This window comes from Oncorhynchus keta, chromosome 1 (assembly GCF_023373465.1).
Source record: "Oncorhynchus keta strain PuntledgeMale-10-30-2019 chromosome 1, Oket_V2, whole genome shotgun sequence".
Taxonomy (NCBI): domain Eukaryota; kingdom Metazoa; phylum Chordata; class Actinopteri; order Salmoniformes; family Salmonidae; genus Oncorhynchus; species Oncorhynchus keta.
Genome location: NC_068421.1, coordinates 60011145 through 60032968, shown reverse-complemented (window position 1 = coordinate 60032968; position 21824 = coordinate 60011145). Strand labels below are relative to the sequence as shown.

General features: G+C 43.8%; 2 protein-coding genes and 1 non-coding gene across 4 annotated transcripts; 1 reads left to right on the top strand and 2 right to left on the bottom strand.

Moving 5' to 3' along the window:
• The first annotated feature begins 67 nt into the window (after positions 1 to 67).
• Positions 68 to 11949, top strand: btbd2a (BTB (POZ) domain containing 2a). 2 transcript variants are annotated; one of them, XM_035779488.2, is made up of 10 exons: positions 68 to 291; positions 888 to 1450; positions 1831 to 1950; positions 2224 to 2380; positions 8615 to 8720; positions 8844 to 9041; positions 9275 to 9467; positions 9713 to 9800; positions 9951 to 10097; positions 10259 to 11949. In XM_035779488.2, exons 2-10 carry the CDS (start codon positions 918 to 920, stop codon positions 10418 to 10420), a joined length of 1704 nt encoding a protein of 567 aa, XP_035635381.1. In that variant the 5' UTR covers positions 68 to 291; positions 888 to 917; the 3' UTR covers positions 10421 to 11949. The 2 variants fall into 2 exon arrangements, with proteins under 2 accessions (XP_035635381.1, XP_035635374.1); XM_035779481.2 differs by lacking the exon at positions 68 to 291 and having other exon boundaries at positions 404 to 1450.
• LOC118389572 (elongation factor 2) lies at positions 11938 to 18056 on the bottom strand. Its single transcript, XM_035779466.2, has 13 exons — positions 17893 to 18056; positions 16454 to 16668; positions 16102 to 16283; positions 15621 to 15832; positions 15220 to 15398; positions 14986 to 15091; positions 14472 to 14724; positions 14185 to 14380; positions 13644 to 14010; positions 13199 to 13552; positions 12822 to 13004; positions 12436 to 12568; positions 11938 to 12291 (listed from the first exon to the last, which is right to left on the bottom strand). Exons 1-13 carry the CDS (start codon positions 17893 to 17895, stop codon positions 12098 to 12100), a joined length of 2577 nt encoding a protein of 858 aa, XP_035635359.1. The 5' UTR covers positions 17896 to 18056; the 3' UTR covers positions 11938 to 12097.
• Positions 14817 to 14884, bottom strand: LOC118396481 (small nucleolar RNA SNORD37). The gene has a single exon (XR_004828202.1). It is a non-coding gene; the product is annotated as a small nucleolar RNA SNORD37 (small nucleolar RNA).
• Positions 18057 to 21824: the final 3768 nt, after the last annotated feature.

Below are 21824 nucleotides of genomic sequence, written 5' to 3'. Positions count from 1 at the left end.
TTAGATGGTTACTGTAACATTATTTTTTACACTTCAGTAAAGTGTTTCGGATTGGTTCATATTTGCTGAGTGAATCATATTTCTGCTCTCATTTTGGCATGTGTTTTGATAATGTACTCTTTCTTGGTTCTAAAGTGATATTACAACAATACTATTCGGCCTATCCCTGGGAGATTGTTTTTCTTCGAGGCTAATCATCATCAGTTATAAGTAATTGGACATAAGATCTCTGTGATTAGTTTTACTTGTCCCAAATATACAGCAATAGCCTATCCCATCTCATTATATTGCGTAAGTAAAATCATATATCCTATACTGTTTAGAACAGTAGTTCAAACGTGCATATTTGGAAACTTAGATATAGACCGTCTCTATGAAGAATGTAAGATTGATGGTATGTATTTGTAGGAGTTGAGAACAGGTAGGCTAATACAAAACACATCTTAAAATGTCTGAATTCAGAAAAAAAAATGTATCGACTAGGCCTCATCAATGGAGAGGAGAATCATTTTAATTCAATTTGAACTGAATACATATTTATCTGCTAGGTCTAAGTAACATGAATAATGTATGTAGGCCTACATTATTTCATATTTCTATACCCGTGCATCAAAAAAGTAAGCCTGCAGTTTTGAATTAATAAATACTAGCTCCATGGTTGGGGAATATAATAGCTCATCATAAGCTCATTGATGTTAATGTGTCTAATAAACTATAGCAAATGAATATGATGACACCATGATACATATGCAGCCTTTAGTATTATTGGCTGCTATTGAGTGTCCAGACAATTTAGGCCACCTTCGTCCTCAGTCTCCAGCCTCGTGTGAGGTTCACTCATTCCGCCTGTGTTTCTGGGTATGCGCTGTTGTGCTTGTTTATCTCAGCAGCAAACCCTGCAGTGTTCTCCATCCAAAATGGCTGCGGAGGAGGAGAGCAATAGCAGAGCTCCATGTCTCAATTTCTCCAGTCCCGGACCGCTGGGTAATGCTCAGCCGAGCAACAACGCCCATTCATCGCCCGCTACAAATGAGGGGTCAGCGGGTGCAACTGGAGGGGCACCACGGACAGTGGGACACTCAAACCCTCAACCAGGCCCTGACCGTGGCGGTGGCACCGATGTCAGAGTAGAGCATTCTCTGAATAGGCAACACACTACGCCACAGTCAGCGGGTCAGAGTGCCACGGCTGCCCGGGCACCGACAGTCGCAGGAGGAGCTGCGACAAACATGACAGCATCCTCCGTGGAGTCCCCGAACATTCCATCCTCACTTCCCAGTAGCCCTGCATCTGCGGCCGTATTGGTTTATCGGGAGCCAGTGTACAATTGGCAGGCCACAAAAAACACCGTGAAAGAAAGGTTTGCTTTTCTGTTCAACAACGAGGTGCTGAGTGACGTGCATTTTCTGGTGGGGAAGGGAATGGGAGTGCAGCGGATACCAGCACACAGGTAAGCGATGCATGGTTGTTAAAATATGCCTATTTCATATTTGCTTGTTTACAAATCATTAAATCTTTGCCTATTCATGCTTATGTATTCGAATCACCGCCAGTAGAATACATGCCCCAATATAAATGTTCTGCAGTGCCGAGGATGACCGTTGTGTTATATTGGGTGAGGTCGAGTGTAGGCTAGGCTTCGTCTGTTTCTAGTGATATATCCATGATATGCGCATGACCATTGTATGTTGGCAAATCATTGTGGTGTGTACGTACATGAATACACCTCCTGGGCTAACAACTGACCAGGAAGACTACAGTTATAAACACAAATTATCCAATACATGGATATATCCCTCCTAATAAACACGACCCCCTTTTTCTCGGCAGATTTGCCCTTGCCGTAGGAAGTGCAGTATTCGATGCCATGTTCAATGGCGGTATGGCCACCACCTCTACTGAGATCGAGCTGCCTGACGTGGAGCCGGCTGCATTCCTTGCCCTGCTCAAGTAAGATTATAGAGAAGACCTGTCTGGCACACCCATTTGACTGTAAAGTAGCAACTACCCAGTTGAATCATTTTGATGTCTTTAAGAATGAGCCAATTTAGGGGGTCTGTTTGTATCTTCAAGGTTAAATTCTGAATGTAGTGAAAATGCCTTTTTTTAATTAACATGTATCAAAAGGTATTGACATTTTAATGCCTTCAGATTGATACTGTAACTACACTCACTACGAGGTATATATGGGTTGTCTGACTGTCCAAACTGTTGCAAATCCAGGTTCCTGTACTCAGATGAGGTGCAGATAGGACCCGAGACTGTGATGACCACACTGTACACAGCCAAGAAGTATGCAGTGCCGGCCCTAGAGGCCCACTGTGTGGAGTTCCTCAAGAAGAATCTGCGTGCTGACAATGCCTTCATGTTGCTCACTCAGGTAGCTAACTAGCTCACTGTTGCACTTCTGCTTGTAATGTAAGGCCAAATCTTAAATTAATATCTCTATTTCCCTATACAGTGACATGGGAAATGGGTTGTCATTGAGCGATTCCATGCCAGCATGGCCCAATAATATTTGTTGTGTATTAGATTGTTCAGGCAATTCTTACATATTAACTTAATTGGGAGGAAGACTGTTTAATATGCTTTTTACATTTGTAACACAACCATTTTTGGGGGGGGGAAATCATGATGAAAGTGGCAATTTTAGGCACTTTTTGGACACCTACTCATTGCAGGGTTTTTCTTTATTTTAAAATATTTTCTACATTGTAGGATAATGGTGAAGACATCAAAACTATGGAATCATGTAGTAACCCCCCAAAAAATTCAAAATATATTTAGATTTGAGATTCTTCAAAGTAGTAACCCTTAGGCCTTTAACAAAAAAATGATAGCGGTGATCAGCTTAATATTGCAGAAAGATTGTTGCTTCCATCAATGTAATTGTCTGCATCATTTCCAATCCCCTTATATTTTGGGGGTATATACAGTGGGGCAAAAAAGTATTTAGTCAGCCACCAATTGTGCAAGTTCTCCCACTTAAAAAGATGATAGAGGCCTGTAATTTTCATCATAGGTACACTTCAACTATGATGGACAAAATGAGAAAAAAAATCCAGAAAATCACATTGTAGGATTTTTAATGAATTTATTTGCAAATTATGGTGGAAAATAAGTATTTGGTCACCTACAAACAAGCAAGATTTCTGGCTCTCACAGACCTGTAACTTCTTCTTTAAGAGGCTCCTCTGTCCTCCACTCGTTACCTGTATTAATGGCACCTGTTTGAACTTGTTATCAGTATAAAATACACCTGTCCACAACCTCAAACAGTCACACTCCAAACTCCACTATGGCCAAGACCAAAGAGCTGTCAAAGGACACCAGAAACAAAATTGTAGACCTGCACCAGGCTGGGAAGACTGAATCTGCAATAGGTAAGCAGCTTGGTTTGAAGAAATCAACTGTGGGAGCAATTATTAGGAAATGGAAGACATACAAGACCACTGATAATCTCCCTCGATCTGGGGCTCCATGCAAGATCCCACCATGGGGTCAAAATGATCACAATACCGTTGAGCAAAAATCCCAGAACCACACGGGGGGACCTAGTGAATGACCTGCAGAGAGCTGGGACCAAAGTAACACAGCCTACCATCAGTAACACACTACGCCGCCAGGGACTGAAATCCTGCAGTGCCAGACGTGTCCCCTTGCTTAAGCCAGTACATGTCCAGGCCTGTCTGAAGTTTGCTAGAGAGCATTTGGATGATCCAGAAGAAGATTGGGAGAATGTCATATGGTCAGATGAAACCAAAATAGAATTTTTTGGTAAAAACTCAACTCGTTGTGTTTGGAGGACAAAGAATGCTGAGTTGCATCCAAAGAACACCATACCTACTGTGAAGCATGGGGGTGGAAACATCATGCTTTGGGGCTGTTTTTCGGCAAAGGGACCAGGACGACTGATCCATGTAAAGGAAAGAATGAATGGGGCCATGTATCGTGAGATTTTGAGTGAAAACCTTCCATCAGCAAGGGCATTGAAGATGAAACGTGGCTGGGTCTTTCAGCATGACAATGATCCCAAACACACCGCCCGGGCAACGAAGGAGTGGCTTCGTAAGAAGCATTTCAAGGTCCTGGAGTGGCCTAGCCAGTCTCCAGATCTCAAGCCCATAGAAAATCTTTGGAGGGGGTTGAAGGTCCGTTTTGCCCAGTAACAGCCCCAAAACATCACTGCTCTAGAGGAGATCTGCATGGAGGAATGGGCCAAAATACCAGCAACGGTGTGTGAAAACCTTGTGAAGACTTACAGAAAATGTTTGACCTCTGTCATTGCCAACAAAGGGTATATAACAAAGTATTGAGATGAACTTTTGTTATTGACCAAATACTTATTTTCCACAATTTGCAAGTAAATTCATAAAAAATCCTACAATGTGAATTTCTGGATTTTTCTTCTTCTCATTTTGTCTGTCATAGTTGACGTGTACCTATGATGAAAATTACAGGCCTCATCTTTTTAAGTGGGAGAACTTGCACAATCGGTGGCTGACTAAATACTTTTTTTGCCTCACTGTATACACAGATACCTATATCGACATACATACTTTTATTTTTAGAATATACCTTTATTATTCCCCGCAAACCCTACCACCCTTCCCCCAATTGGAATAAACTAATAAACAATAACACTTCGGCTTCTACCTTCAGTTTATACATCTTATACACATTTTACAGACACCCATCTATTTTACAATAGTTATATTTAATTTGTTTTTAGTCCTTCCTCTATTTCTGATGTCCATCCAGTTTGATTTCTATTTGTAACTTTGCTATTTCACAACATTTCTGAACCTATATACATTTTACAGACCCCATATGTTTTACATTGGTTCTTGTTATTAGTCCCAACCTTCAGCTCCATTCAACCCCTCCCATCTATCTCTTAACACCATCCATTTTGGATTTCTACTTGCCATATATTTTTCAACTGTGCTGTGATGCTTCACAAAAGTACTGAACTTTTCTATTTTCATAGCTTCTGCAGATTGTAAATTAAAGAAACATTTTTGCTAAAATAATGATTATATTATTGATTGATTGACTATGGCTTTTCAAATCACCCAGTATTGCTATCTGCAGCATTAGTTCTAGGCAAAAGTTGCAATTCCTGGACCTGTGACCAAAAACGAGCTACATATGGACAATACCAAAATAAATGATCTAATGACTGCCTCCTCACAGCAAAATCTGCAGAGCTGGGAATATTGTATCCCCCATATATATAACATTATATTGGTTGCAATAATTTTGTATAGTTATTTAAATGGAAAAATGTTGAATCCGGCGTTTTTGTTTTGCGTATCAATTCATAAACCATGTGCCATGGAATGGGTACATCAAAACTCTCTTCCCAGCTATTTTGCCATTTGTATGGCACAGCTGTCAGTTTTTCGGTCCTTAAAGGAAATTGATATGTGTTTTTATCTCACACTTTTCTTTAACCATTTATGTTGTTTAATGCAGAGCTGACATACAAGTTCCTTACTTTTTTCCCCTTCTACTTGCCTCTTCCATTTTTGTGGTAATGCTGCAATTAGTTGGTTGTAATGTTGGGTAGAGCAGACATTTCCATATGTCTGTGTTATTTGCATGTGTGACAACTCCACCAGTCCTATTTATACCTTTTAAAAAATATATATTTTTTAAAATCAATTAGTATATTTGAGTTTAACCATAATATTTGTTGTATTATTTGTTCTGTCTTTTCAGGTGGATTAAACTGAAATTGCAACAAACTTTCTAAGGCTTGTTTAAAAAAATAACTATATTTTGGAGATTATTTCCTTTTCAAACAACCGAAGGTGAGCAGTTATAATCTGAATAAAGGGAAAAAGACCATTCTTGAACATGGGGTGAGACATTCCTACCAATTGACTAGAGAACCAGTTTGGATTTAAGTATGACTGATGCCTGTAGTGAGAGGTCTAATGCTTTAATATTTACTCTTTTTTTTTTTTCCGAATTCATATTCATTATATAAATAGGCCCTTTTAATTTAGTCTGGCTTGCCGTTCCAAATAAAATAGAATATTTTTTGTTCATATAATTTAAAAAGCAGTTCACTAGGTGTAGGCAAAACCATGAGCAAATAGGTAAATTGTGATATGACTAAAGAGTTAATCGGGGTGATTTTTTTTTTCTCACAAATAGACAAGATCTTGCTACCATAGAAAGGAAAATACCTATCTATTTTTGATAAAAATGTATTGGAGTGAGAATTTCTTTCTTTTGGGATTTCTATACCGAGCCACCCTTTGCCTTGACATTTTTGCACACTCTTGGCATTCTCTTAACCAGCTTCATGAGGTAGTCACCTGGAATATATTTCATTTAACAGGTGTGCCTTGTTAATTTGTGGAATTTCTTTCCTTCTTAAGCCATTCCATTGTGTTGTGACAAGGTAGGGATGGTATACAGAAGATAGCCCTGTTTGGTAAAAGACCAAGTCCATATTATGGCAAGAACCGCTCAAATAAGCAAAGAGAACAACAGTCCATCATTACTTTAAGACAGGAAGGTCAGTCTATCGGGCAAATTTCAAGAATTTTGAACATTTCTTCAAGTGCAGTCGCAAAAACCATCAGGCGCTATGATGAAACTGGCTCTCATGAGGACCGCCATAGGAATGGAAGATCCAGAGTTACCTCTGCTGCAGAGGATAAGTTCATTAGTTACCAGCCTCAGAAATTGCACCCCAAATAAATGCTTCACAGAGTTCAAGTAACAGACACATCTCAACATAAACTGTTCAGAGACTTTGTGAATCAGGCCTTCATGGTCAAATTGCTGTAAAGAAACCACTACTAAAGGACAACAATAAGATAAAGAAACTTGCTTTGGCCAAGAAACACGAGCAATGGACATTAGACCAGTGGAATGTTCTGTCCTTTGGTCTGATGAGTCCAAATTTGACATTTTTGGTTCCAACCGCCATGTCTTTGTGAGACACCGAGTAGGTGAACGGATGATCTCTGCATGCGTGGTTCCCACCGTGAAGCATGGAGATGGTATGGGGGTGGTTCCCACCGTGAAGCATGGAGATGGTATGGGGTGGTTCCCACCGTGAAGCATGGAGATGGTATGGGGTGGTTCCCACCGTGAAGCATGGAGATGGTATGGGGGTGGTTCCCACCGTGAAGCATGGAGATGGTATGGGGGTGGTTCCCACCGTGAAGCATGGAGATGGTATGGGGTGGTTCCCACCGTGAAGCATGGAGATGGTATGGGGGGTTCCCACCGTGAAGCATGGAGATGGTATGGGGGTGGTTCCCACCGTGAAGCATGGAGATGGTATGGGGTGGTTCCCACCGTGAAGCATGGAGATGGTATGGGGGTGGTTCCCACCGTGAAGCATGGAGATGGTATGGGGTGGTTCCCACCGTGAAGCATGGAGATGGTATGGGGGTGGTTCCCACCGTGAAGCATGGAGATGGTATGGGGGTGGTTCCCACCGTGAAGCATGGAGATGGTATGGGGGTGGTTCCCACCGTGAAGCATGGAGGAGGAGCGATGGTGTGGGGGTGCTTTGCTGGTGACACTGTCTGTGATTTATTTAGAATTCAAGGCACACTTAACCAGCATGGCTGCCATAGAATTCTGCAGCGATACGCCATCCCATCTGGTTTGCGTTTAGTGGGACGATAATTTGTTTTTCAACAGGACAATGACCCAAAACACACCTCCAGACTGTGTAAGGGCTATTTTACCAAGAAGGAGGGTGATGGAGTGCTGCATCAGATGACCTGGCCTCCACAATCACCTGACCTCAAACCATGAGTTGGACCGCAGAGTGAAGGAAAAGCAGCCAACAAGTGCTTAGCATATATGGGAACCCCTTCAAGATTGTTGGAAAAGCATTCCAAGTGAAGCTGGTTGAGAAAATGCAGAGCGTATGCAAAGCTGTCATCAAGGCAGCTCAAGTCATCAAGGTGACTACTTTAAATAAAGGCAGCTCAAGTCATCAAGGTGACTACTTTAAATAAAGGCAGCTCAAGTCATCAAGGTGGCTACTTTAAATAAAGGCAGCTCAAGTCATCAAGGTGGCTACTTTAAATAAAGGCAGCTCAAGTCATCAAGGTGACTACTTTAAATAAAGGCAGCTCAAGTCATCAAGGTGACTACTTTAAATAACCTCAAATAAAACACATTTTGATAGAACACGTTTTTGTTGGTATCTACATGATTTCATAGTTGTGATGTCTTCACTATTATTCTACAATGTAGAAAATAGTACAAATAAAGAACCCTTGAATGAGTAGGTGTCCAACCTTTTTACTGGTTCTGTACATGTCCCCCTGTAAGACTCAATGATCAATGAACCTTACATGATACAGACAACACCTTGGTGTCATTATAAGGCTAATATAGTGTGCTCTAAAATAGGGAGGAATGCGTTCATGGAATCGCCCCATAGGCTAGGATGTGATTTTGGGTGTCATTGGAAATGCAGACGATGTAATAAAATGGTTATTACCAATGATAAGACTGAAAACCCAGTGTTTCTAGCTTGTCGCGAGGTATGGATATTAGAATTAGAGCAAGCGGTTGATCACAGTATGATCGCTGCCAGCTGTTTGCTAACACGGGTTGTTTGTTTCAGGCACGGCTCTTTGACGAACCTCAGCTGGCCAGCCTCTGTCTGGAGAACATCGACAAGAACACTGTGGATGCACTCGCTGCTGAGGGCTTCACTGATATTGATCTAGGTAAAGTAAATTATGCTGCCTCTGTCTGTCTGTCAGTCACACACAATAAGAAAAGGGGCATAGGGGATTGTCTTCAGACAAAGGACACGTTCTGAGCATGATGTGAGATCTTGTCTCCTGTAGACACGCTGGTGGCGGTGCTGGAGAGAGACACTCTGGGGGTGCGGGAGGTACGTCTGTTTGGGGCTGCGGTGCGCTGGGCGGAGGCAGAAACCCAGAGGCAGCAGTACCAATCCACTCCGGAGAACAAGCGCAAAGTGCTGGGCAAAGCCCTGGTCCTTATCCGCTTCCCTCTCATGACCATTGAGGAATTTGCTGCAGGTAGCTCACACCACTGTGGTTATTTTCTGTCTTACGTCCTGACACCATCTGTCTATTGACAACAAAGTTACACGCTATGAAAGGCACTAACCATTCAGTAGCCACATACTTGGCAACCAGACCCAGTGGAGACGAGCTAAACCGAACCGGGAAATGTAATCCCTTTTCCATATTGGGATTTGAGTATTTTGTGTGTATGTACGTATATATATGCCTGCATTTCTACTTGATAGGTCCAGCCCAGTCTGGTATTCTTAGTGACCAGGAGGTGGTGAGCCTGTTCCTTCACTTCACGGTGAACCCCAAGCCTCACGTGGAGTTCATCGACCGGCCTCGCTGCTGCCTGCGGGGGAAGGAGTGCAGCATCACACGCTTCGGACAGGTGGAGAGCCGCTGGGGCTACAGCGGGACCAGTGACTGTATCCGGTTAGTACACATACACCAATGACTACATACAGACAGTGGCTGACTTGGGCAGGAGCTCATCGGAGCCTGTTCCTCTTGTTCGAATATTAGCTCAAAAGTATTGTGGAGCTCCTGCACCTAGATAAAAACAGTACCAACGCCCAAATTGAGTACCGGTCTCTATTTCAGACCAAGTCGAGCACTGCATACAAAGTATCTCAATTCAGTAAAGGTTTACCTTCTATATCCTTTTCTGCCTTTGCTAGGTTTTCAGTGAATCGGAGGATATTTGTGGTTGGATTTGGCCTCTATGGTTCGATACATGGTCCTACAGACTACCAAGTCAATATACAGGTAAAGAGGAATAACATATACTAGTTACAGTGGGTGCTGCGTAGAAAAAATACTTGGGTAGTTGATGTTACTGTAAAAGATACTTTGTTATGATTTACCTGGGTATTTAAAGGTAAAAGTGAAGTCTGACCGTTGGTCTCCCTTTTCAAGGTCATTCACACAGACAGCAACACTGTCCTGGGTCAGAACGACACAGGCTTCAGCTGCGACGGTTCCTCCAACACATTCCGGGTCATGTTTAAGGAACCAGTGGAGATCCTGCCCAGTGTCAACTACATCGCGTGTGCCACCCTCAAGGTACAGCAGAAGATGATCATTTCATCTACCACCACCATTTACATAACTTTATTTTTTTTTTATACAAAAAATGCTGTACATTGTAACCGCTCAGTTTTGAAGTACATATTGAATACAATAAGTAAGCATACAGCTATACCACAATTATCCATGTCTTTCAGGGACCAGACTCGCACTATGGCACCAAAGGAATGCGTAAAGTGACCCACGAAGCCCCTGCCACCGGCACCAAGACCTGCTTCACCTTCTGCTATGCTGCAGGAAACAACAACGGCACTTCAGTAGAGGACGGACAGATCCCTGAGGTCATCTTCTACACATAATGGATCTCCTCCGACCTCCCAACCAAGGACTGGCTATATGTGGGTCCCAAATGACACCTTATTGCCCATATAGTGCAAAGTAATACTTCAGGCAATAGTACAGCGCCTCTATTCCTCATTAGTCTTTACTACTACACTTCATCAAAGGGTTGTCCTCTAAAGCTGGTTTCCACTAATTGGTCTTTTGACCAATCAGATAATCGTGATTGTTCAAACGAGTAAGTAGTGGAATATATCAGAATTGTGTAAAATCAGCCTATGAATGGTAAGCTGACATGGTAAATCTAACCAGGTTGTTACAAACTTCTGATATTCATGTTGGATCTTTGTGCATACAGTATTGAATGGGTAATTGTTTTGGAAGTGGACTTCAGTTCAGTGTTTCCACCAATAAGCACTTTTGTAGCCCTGGATAAGCACACCTGATTCAACTTGTCAACTAATCATGCCCCTGAGTTGAGGTGAGTTTGTCGAGGGCGACAACAAAAATGTGTTAGGGATACCCAAGGACTGGAGTTGGGAAACGCTGCTTTAGCGGTTGTGTCCATCTTTCTTGTCTAGACTGATGTGAAGGAAATGTAATGTCAGGTAATTAACAGATGAGAAATCTGGGGGAAAGTCCCCAAATGGTTGCTAGGTTTAATCATAACCGCTTCCAATGGCTGTGCAGAAATTGAATGACTTTTTAATTGATAAAATGATTTAGTTGCACTGATGCACTTTGACAGGAAACTGACAATTAAACCCTGCCTGCAAGTTCACTATATAAAATGGAGTAATTCCTGAAATAAATTTAAATTCAATACATTTCAGGAACTGTTGGCCTACCTGGTAAATCAAACATGTTACTCTACCAGTATAGTGAACCAAAATTGGAATGAAAATGAACAATTGTCATTTAATGTATGGTGAATTGAAATTCAGAAGTGGAGTTTACCACTGCTTTAGTTAGCTTAGACCTGTAAATAGTAAAATAAGCAAGGGTCTTGTTATGGGTGCCATTCTGTGGAGCCGTAGTGCCAGGAAGGCATGTTTGCAGTCTCATTTTTCATGCAAGTTTGAGAAATTTGTACATACTCAATTGCATGCTTGCGAAATGCTACTTAAGTTGATTAACTTTTGTCTAGGTACACCGCCTGCGTGGCAGGAGGCAATGGCCTAAGGTGCCCATAAAATGGTACCAAACAATGCAATCTCAAATTAAAAACATGAGTCTGGCTAATGTACATTGTAAATAAAATGTTCAGATTAAACAAGTCTGTCACAATAATGGGTTTGCCAAAGCATGCATGTTAAGGATGTCAGGTCCACTAACAGGCTTTAAAGATGGGACTAAGCTGTGTTAGGCATTTTCAGAACCACTTCAATTGAGGGACAGGGCATGTTGTATGAACAACGTCCAATAAAATGAGCAAACTAGTATATGAAACGTTAATATTGATCCAGTTGTTTCACTGGCGTGTTACCGGTAAGGACAAACTTCCCCCACCCTTTCCCAATGAAAGGCCAACCACAAGTTTTATTTTCCATTTTTAATATGGTTTACAATTCATAAATTCTTGACACGGTCTTGACTATTCTTTTGGCAAATGTTAGTGCGCATGGTGATCTGTACAGTCCTGTTCCTCTGTATTGGAAGGGGGTGGAAATGAGGCAGGGGAATGAGAGGGTAGCCTTTTACAATTTGTCCAGGTAGTTGTCCAATGCAGGAATGCCCTCCTTGAGCCCCTTACGTTTACGGGTGTCAGCCACAATCTGAGAGATTTTGGTGGTAGAGTCCTGTGGATCTCCCTGGAGGATCTGCCAGTGGTCAAACACACACTGGGGGAAGGCTTGGCCACCAGTGTTGGAACGCAGGTCAGCTGTGAAACCTGGAGCAAGAACACAGGTATTAAGCATACAAGGTTTTACACATACAGAAGGGCTGCAGAATGCCTACAACAGGGAATCATTTAGCCCCGGTAAATGCATATGTGAAGAAGGTCAAAGTGGACAGCAGTTGGCGAGTTGCTCACCGAAAGACTCGTTGACAGGTAGGTATGCCTTGACGATGAACATGGGGGTCCCCATGACCTGGGACTCCTCGAACACGTGACCGCGCTTCCGGTTCAACACACCGTAGATGCCTCCTACCACCTGCTCAGGACACTGCAGGGGAAAACGAGGTTAACATTGAAAACTATGGTTAATGCCAACAGGTATGCATGCAAAAGCTGTGCAGTTCAAGGTTCTAGAATTGTAGCATTTTCTAGTCAACTTCCATTAGCCTCTAGTTGCAAGCTCATTTGTACATTCAGGTCTCAGATATTGTGGTTTATGGGTTTATCCATCACTTGTTCAGCGTGGTGCATGATTTCTCATCATAGACCTTTTCCTTATTGAAATTGAATTGTAAGCCTACCTGAATCTCCACCAGGTAGACAGGCTCCATGAGTCTTGGCTGGGCTGTAAGTTGGCAGGCATACAGCACTCGGCGGGCTGTGGGAATGATCTGACCACCACCACGGTGGATAGCATCTGTGTGGAGGGTCACGTCATGGACGTCAAAGCGGACAGCACGCATGTTCTCTTCACACAGGGCACCCTGGAAACAAAAGATTTAAGATATTGAATAAAGTACTTTAGGTTGCGTGACAAATGAACATCCTCACTTTGAAAACTACCCTTTTTGTTTTCCGCAACAAAATACAATGCTGCATCTTTGAAAATTGGTATGCTGTTTTAAAGCCACAGACAAATTCTGCCTAAGGAAAAACTACATCCATAAATATTGCTCACCTCCTTAACGGCCCACTGGAAGCCGGCCACCACGCTGTCCTTGATCTCGTTCAGGTACTGGACTCCCTTGGTCACGTCCATCAGCAGGTTGGGGCCGGTACCATCAGGGCCGAAGCACCAGATCTTACGGGCCTCAGACACATCCCACTCGTACTTGTCGGCCAGGAAACGGGCACGGATCTTCAGCTCTTGTCTGGCGCTGACGTCGCCCTTCTCGATGTCCTCAGCCAGGCCGTCAGGGAAGGGACGGGCCTTCATGTACAGACGGTTGTGTTTGTTTGGGGACTTGGATAGGCACATCTGGTCAGACTCCTCGGACACAGTCTCTCTGTAGGAAACCACCGGGTCTGATTTCTGAAGGGGAGAGGGGATGTTTATTAAATACTGCCTGTACTGCGACACCATTGTAGAAGGAATCATGTAGAGGCATGGAGGACTAGTGTACCTTCAGTGGAATGCAGGCATGGTCCTCCTCCAGATCCTTCAGGCAGATCTCCAGATGCAGCTCGCCAGCTCCAGCGATGATGTGCTCTCCAGACTCCTCGATGATACACTGCACCATGGGGTCAGACTTGGCCAGACGCTTCAGGCCCTCCACCAGCTTGGGCAGATCAGCAGGGTTCTTGGCCTCGACAGCTACTCTCACCACAGGGCTGACGCTGAACTTCATCACCCTCATGTTATGGGCCTGCTCAAAGGTAGTGATGGTACCGGTCTTCACCAGGTACTGGTCCACTCCAACCAGCCCAACAATGTTCCCGCATGGCACGTCCTCGATAGGTTCAATGTAACGTCCCATCATCAGAATGGTCCTAATGAGGAAAGGGAAAGTCAGTCAATAGATCAATACTGGGCAAGAGTTTATACGGCATCTACGATGTTAGTCTTGAATGCGCCTTGGGCACACTGCATGGTCACAAATGACTTACATGTCCTTCATAGATTGCGCAAGACAAACAAAGTATGGTCATTTGAAGTGTACCAACCTCTGAATTGGTTTGAGGTAGAGGTCCTCCTTCTTTCCAGGGGTGAAGTTTGGTCCCATAATGCGCACCTTCTGGCCAGAGGACACGCAGCCGGAGAAGACACGGCCAAAGGCGTAGAAGCGACCCTTGTCGGTGGTGGGCACCATCTTGGAGATGTACATCATCAATGGAGCCTTGGGGTCACAGTTCTTGATACCTAAGGTGAAACTGTTGGGTTAACATAAACCGGTATACAGTACCTTCCATTTCTCCAGATGAAGGAAACGAGACCGAGGCAGTAGTCCTACCCATGGCAGCTTCATCGTCACCAGGTCCCTCATAAAGCAGCTCACAGCGGTACTTCTGGGCAGTGACAGGAGAGGGCAGGTGGATGGTGATCATCTGGAGCAGGGCCTCTCCGGCTGGCAGCCAGCGACGCATCACAGCCTTCAGCAGGGGCTTCCCCTCCTTCTCCTTGTCCTCATTGTCCAGCTTGATGTCCAACTTCTCAATCAGCTTGGCCGTCTCCTCTTTCTTGAAGTTCATGACGGCATCGAAAACCTATAACAGAAACAGCAGTAAAACTTAATGGGTGGACAACAAAATACAGATGAGATCATATGGGGAGAGGTAACTATATCCTTCACCATGCATGTCAGACGGAAGCTTATCATCACTGGACAATCAGGTCAAAGTGAAGAATGTTTATGTCATCACTTATATGCATAAAGCTCTAAACAGCTTTCCTGGTCAGATACACACCAGAAATGTATCTGTCACCTGACCAAACTGAAAACATTGTGAAAGTCATGCCCCAATCACCTTGAAGATGGGGTCCAGCACAAGCTGAGAAAACGTACGCGGGAGCTTCTTTCCATCAGGTCCGGTGGCCGACTTGCTGAACTTGCCAGTGGCAGGGTCAAAAAACCTGCAGTGGAAGAAAGTCTCACCATTTAACTACACGGCAAACGTGACATGTACCAGACAATCTTAATCAGTAGCCAGTTCTGGAAAATGTGGCAGCTGACTACAAGGTGGACAGTAAGTAGTCCTCACCTTTCACCCCACAGCTTCTTCATCATGTCCTCCACCTTCTTGCAGCGCTCTGCTGGTCCTAGTTGGGCATCACCCTTGGCAGCAAACTTCATCACGTACATCTCAGCAAACTGCTTCAGGGTGAAGGCCCATCCGTGAAGTCCGGACCCAAAGCCAACAGTTCCAATGACTGGGTCAATCTGTGAAACAATAGTCTTTAGCTTGACTGCACCTTTGTTCAGTACGTGGGGCGGGCTGATACCAAGCAGCTAGTAATTCTATTTACAGAGAAAAGCTTTCAATACTCATGCAAACTGCAGTGTTGCCATTGGGTGCAAAACAGAACTGGAATAATGACAACTTCACAAGTGATATTAAACCATTTCTGGCAATTCACTACACAGCCAAAACAAGTTGCTTACCATGATGGCACCCATGGGACCACCCTCATCCTCTCCGTAGGTGGCGATGATGACGTTCACATTCTCCACGATGCGCTGGAAGGTCTGGAACAGATCCTCTGGCTCCAGCTGCAGCTCCAGCAGGGCCCGGTCCATCTTATTCATCATCAGCACAGGCTTGATACGCTCTGCAATGGCCTGCCTGAGCACAGTCTCGGTCTGCACACACACACCTGGGCATGGAAGGACAAGAGCAAATAGTGAGTTCGGAAAATGTTGAAAACAAATGGATTGGTTTGTTTGGTTGACTGGCTCCTTCTCCTTTTTGTAATATACCTCATAATCACGGAACCTAGCATCAATATGACATCCTGTATGACAGATGTCTGAAAACAAAGAAATACTTGTTCACAAATTATAGAACACGCCATATGTTTTTCTATTACAGAAATCAAAGCATAATTGTGTCAGAAATAACTAGGGCGCTAGTCCGCTTTCTTACCTGACACGCAGTCCACAACAACCAGGGCCCCGTCAGTGACACGGAGAGCGGCTGTGACCTCAGAGGAAAAGTCAACGTGGCCTGGAGAGTCAATCAGATTGATGAGAAACCCAACACCATCTTTGCACTGCTTGATGAAGGCCATGTCGTTCTCCGAGAGCTCGTAGTACATTGAGATGGCGCTGCAGGGAAGGACATCGTTCTTAGTCTACAATAGTAGGAAGCATCACTCCTACTTCAAATCAAATTTTATTTGTCACATACACATGGTTAGCAGATGTTAATGCGAGTGTAGCGAAATGCTTGTGGCCAGTCAGGGAAAATGTGCACCATTACCCTAGTGGACACTCACGTTGACTTGATGGTAATGCAGCGCTCCTGCTCGTCTTTTCGTGTGTCGGTGAAGCGGGTCTCCCCGGCGCGGGAACCTGCGATGATACCAGCCTTCGACACCAGCGAGTCTGTCAGGGTGGACTTACCATGGTCGACGTGCGCAATCACAGACATGTTACGGATGTTGGACTTCTTGTCCATGATGGCACGGATTTGGTCTACGGTAAAGTTCACCTATGGGAAAATGGTTTATTAGTCTAGTCTCCCTTGTCCTTCCACATTGTTAAAAAGGTACAAGTCCCAAATATTGAGTAGTATAACCAGCCTTGAGTTTCACTATAGTACTCCCCCCCCCCCTTCCACATGACCATAAGGACATCAAACTCTTCTAGATTTGGGAACTTAATATATTATACTGCAATAATGTAGCTAGGAGGTGTAACAAAGGTATAATCGCTAATTCTCGTTATAAACTGTGGAATGCACAACACAGTACCATTATGGCAGATGTGAGGCACTGAAAGCTGATGCAATTGAATTGACAATGCGGACCTGGCAGGCAAACAATCATGAGCGTGCTCGCCAGTTAGCCGACTAGACTTTATTAGCTGGCGTCATGCTTTTAGTATTTCAATGCCAGGCTATCAAAAACTGCCAAACTGAGGTAAATCGTGGTGCATACAGGATGGCATTGAGCCCAAGGTCGGACATTTGACTAGAAAACGCTATGCAACCTGACAAAAGTACAATAGCTTGCAACTTTAGGCCTCGATGCAGTTAACATAAATATAAAAAGTCAGCTAGCTAACTATACCTGCATTTAATAGTACAGAGTAGGTAGTGCACTAACTAGATAACGTTAAAACATCAGCTGTTCCGTCACTGCAAACAGCAGACTTCAATTCGATCACAACCATCATGATCAAGACAAGCACTCAGACAGCGCAGCCTGGCCGAATAGGCCACGTGTACAGCTAGTTAAGACCGTCGGCCAACATAACGTCAGCCGGTTAACTAATGAGTTAACACCGACACCGTTTACGTATGGGACAAATAACTTTAACGTAACTAAAAGATAATTAGGACAATTCGACGTGGCCAATATTGCAATACAAGCTACATGACAATCGACCGCCAAGAGAACAATACCGGACTGGCCGGCATGGCATCGACACGTAGTTAGATGCTAGAAGCTAACTGGAAGGGCAGGTACAGGTGGTCTCTTTGACATGGTATGATTTTAATTTTGGTTTCGGCACTGCTGTGCGGGAAGAGGTTTGTTCATCAATTTTTTTGTAAAAAAAAAAAAAAAAAAAATGGGTGCCATATTGTTCCAAACCCAAGTCACCGCATACGATCATCCTAGTTTCAACAATCTATATACTTAAACGTCATACAATGAAGAAGCAGATATCACGATCACACTATTCCCCAAAATAAACGAACTAGCTAACTCACCATTTTGACGGATGGTTGTGGATTCGCTTAATGGAAACGAAGACACACGATATGACACTGCCCACCTCACGAGGGCATAGGCAGGGAAGAGACTGGGTTACGTCAACAGGAACGGTTTTATACTGCTGGCGTGTTTCGTGACGACATAACGTGACACGCTCTGTACAAAGCGAGGTACTTTGGCTTTTTGAGACAACTTCTCTGCTTAACATTTGTAGCTAGCATTTTACGCTGGTGGGCCTACAAGCTTTGACGAAATATTTATACTGCTACGAAATTAGGCCGAATCAACAGCCAGACATCAAGCAAAGAGTAATCGCTTGGGCGCCACACCTAGGTGCAAAAATAGACTGCTGACTGTTGTACACATCCGCTATTCTTCTTCGATGAGGTTTGACGGTGGTTGGCATCCAATAAATGTTGCATTACCTCCGCCTACTAGACTGGAGTATATAACTCCCTTATACTTTGCTTGAAAAAAACAAGTGAACAAATATTATATTCTACCATCTAACACTCACTACAAATAAAATAAAAATAGAGTAGGGTGGTGTTTTATTTATCTTTCACATAGATTTAGTTGAGTTTATTTAGTTTATTTTATTTTTACAGGGACAGTGCACATTAATCAACGTTTCAGTAAAAGTGCTGGTTTTAGCCAGCCGGCTAATTTTCAACCGCAGTCCCTGGGCAGGTTATTAAAAACAATTACAATATAGACAATAGCACCATAGACATAGCAACATAGCAACATAGGACAAGCAAGACATAGCATACAGACAGAGCAACATAGGACAAGCAAGACGTAACATACAGACAGAGCAACATAGAACAAAAAGCGGCAAGACAAAATTCATAAAAGCAACAAAGTGTTTCCACACCTCACAAGCTACAGACAACAGACAACATGGAAAGCGGCAACACACAGCTAGGGACCATGTTCACAAATCTGATTGACCTTTAGCCATGTCTTCAAGCATTTTGTGAAAGTGTGACATGTGGTGCAGTTATGTGTGTCTGATGGCAGTGTATTCCAGACATGGGAAGCTCTCACAGAGAATGCAGATTTACTAAAGGTGCTTTTCCTTAGGGGAACTATACAGTCACCTCTCATGGCAGACCTTGTGGATCTGCTGCCATATGTCTGGGTTTTCTGTTTAACAAAAATATTTTAGTCCTACTTCAGGCCAACACCTTGAAAGACCAGGACACCACCACCCATAAGCTTGACACCTGTAACAACGTAATGTATTCGGCATAAAAGCTTGTAGAGGATAACTTATATATCCTAACATCACCTTGGGCCCCCGAGTGGCTCACCGGTCTAAGGCACTGCATCTCAGTGCAAGAGGCATCACTGCAGTCCCTGGTTTGAATCCAGGCTGCATCACATCTGGCCGTGATTGGGAGTCCCATAGGGCGGCACACAATTGGCCGGGGTAGGCCATCATTGTAAGTAAGAATTTGTTCTTAACTGACTTGCCTAGTTAAATGTTTTTTTATTTTTATGTATCACACTCTGTAGCTCTTCTGTAACTCCTCGTCTGCCACCGGCACACATTTCTGCAACTTACATTCTATACCTGCAGTACAGTTGATAACCATTGCTATAAATGCTAAAAATCCAATCTTACTGAAACATATTGACTTATCCCTTTGTATTGGTACAGATCTACTACTCACACCACTCCTCTCAGGATCCCCCACCCTTGAACCATCTTCCTCTACTTTCTTCACTGCCTCAGCATACGACACCTTCTGCACTACTCTAACCCTTGAAACCTCAACTTGCCTCTCTCGCTCTGACATTTCTGATCCTCAGCCCCATGGGCACCCCTACAAGTAACACATACCACTACTTTCCCGAATGCTACACATTCCTTTGTCTCATGCCCTTCTGTGCACTTCTCACACTTAGAAACCTCTCTCCTACACACTGCTGCTACATCCCCATAAGCTTGACACCTGTAACACCATAATGTATTCGGCATAAAAGACATCACAAACACCGGGAATCTTCTCCTTCAGTTGGTCAACTTCACATTTACCCCTACCCCAGTAATCACTCCTTTCAATGGCACCCTTTTCTTGAGAGCAAAACAATTCATATCTCTTGCCCCCATTCGTTTAACGCGGAGTGCCTGCTCCTTCTGACCAGCAAAAACACAAAGAATTCACACAAGACCACTTCTGGTTACCCTCACCGATTCCACAGCACCCTACTCTGTTTTCACCCACCCTGAAACCACACATGGATCAGCCACAAACCCATCTTCATCCAGACCTTCATTGCAAGCTTCGGGCTCCAAGAACTTCAACACACCTACCAGCTCCGATAATTCACATTCATTCACTTCCATTTCTCCTCCTGTCTTCAACTCACTCTGCTTACACTTTCTACCATTCTTCTTTAATTAACAAACCATCTCCCTTTTTCCCTCCATTTTTAACCGACTCAAGCCCACCCTCTTCCTCCCTCTCTCTCTCTCTCTCTTAGACCTCCTCTGCCTCTCTTTTTCCCTCCTTTCCTCCTCCATGTTCCAAATATATGTCTCCTTATGATAATACTGCACTTCTCCTGACATGCATCTTGTTCTTGCCTTCTCAAGGGACGCCATTTAACCGGTTGCCACAATCTCTGTACAATCAGCATGATCCCCTCGGGATGTAGTGCTCAACAGTGCATCCCACTTGTAAAGCAGCTGCTTCATCTTGATGTTCTCTATCTGGTGTCCTTGGGACATTCCGGATGTCCACATCCACTCTTACCCGACCTGACCTGACTTGGTAGGCCAGATATTACATTCTTCTTCTTCTTTAAAGTTTTATGACCGACTATACCTATTGGTGTATTGTATATTCCTTGAAATGCAAAAAAATCCCAGAGTCCCCAAAAACGCTCAGCCGCACTCACAATAATGCCTATTTTCTCCTATTTCCTCTCCTTTTGCATTGACAACCAAAGTAAGAAACGCTACAAAGCCCACATTCTTAACATGCAACATGTCAGGATCCCTCTGTTGACAATGAATATCATTTTGTGCCTCTACTCCTACTACCACAACTTCTTAAACTTCACACCTTTGTTCCACTGTTCTCAACGCCTCTGGATAGGAGACATGCTGGACAGCCCTTATTCTTGCCACCTCTGTCTCCTTCACTGGAACAGGACCCTTCACAAATTTGGCTGCATGTTCACCACCACAATTGCAGCATTTAGGCTCAGCCGGCATATAATACCCCTCCCATCTCAATACACTTGACACATGACCAAATCATTTACATTTATCACACTGTATGGGTTTGGGCACAAAGGCTCTCACAGGGAATCTCATGTAACCCAAATACACGTGAGAAGGAAGAGACTCTTCATCAAAAAAGCAATAGAATGGATGGAGTGGGCTTCCTTTGCATTTGCTTCTAGCGCCACCCCAAAGATAACACCCTTGGTATGCGCCCTGCTTCGAAGATCCACACGACGCATTCCATTCTGACATCGTCTTGAGACACGGAGCACGCACCTTCTGTTCCATAGAGACACACAGAAAGCTAAATAAGCCCACTTCTCGTTATTCTCTACGACGCCACCTCATCCAACACATCCACAATTTTAATAGAGACTTCAAACAGATCTCCCACGTAACAACATCGATCGAAAACCCTTACGATTTTGTTATGGATTCAGTGTATTCACTCAAATTCGCATACCACCCCAACAGGTCCACAGAGGACGCAATCTCAATTAAACTTCATACTTCCCTCTCCCACCTCCAAAAGGGGAAATAACTGTGATAATTATGTTCATAGACTACAGCTCAGTGTTCAACACCATAGTCTCCTCCAAACTCATTACCAAGCTGGGGACCCTGGGACTGAACTCCTGTCTCTATAACTGGACTTCCTAACGGGACTGCCCCAGGTGGTGAGGGTAG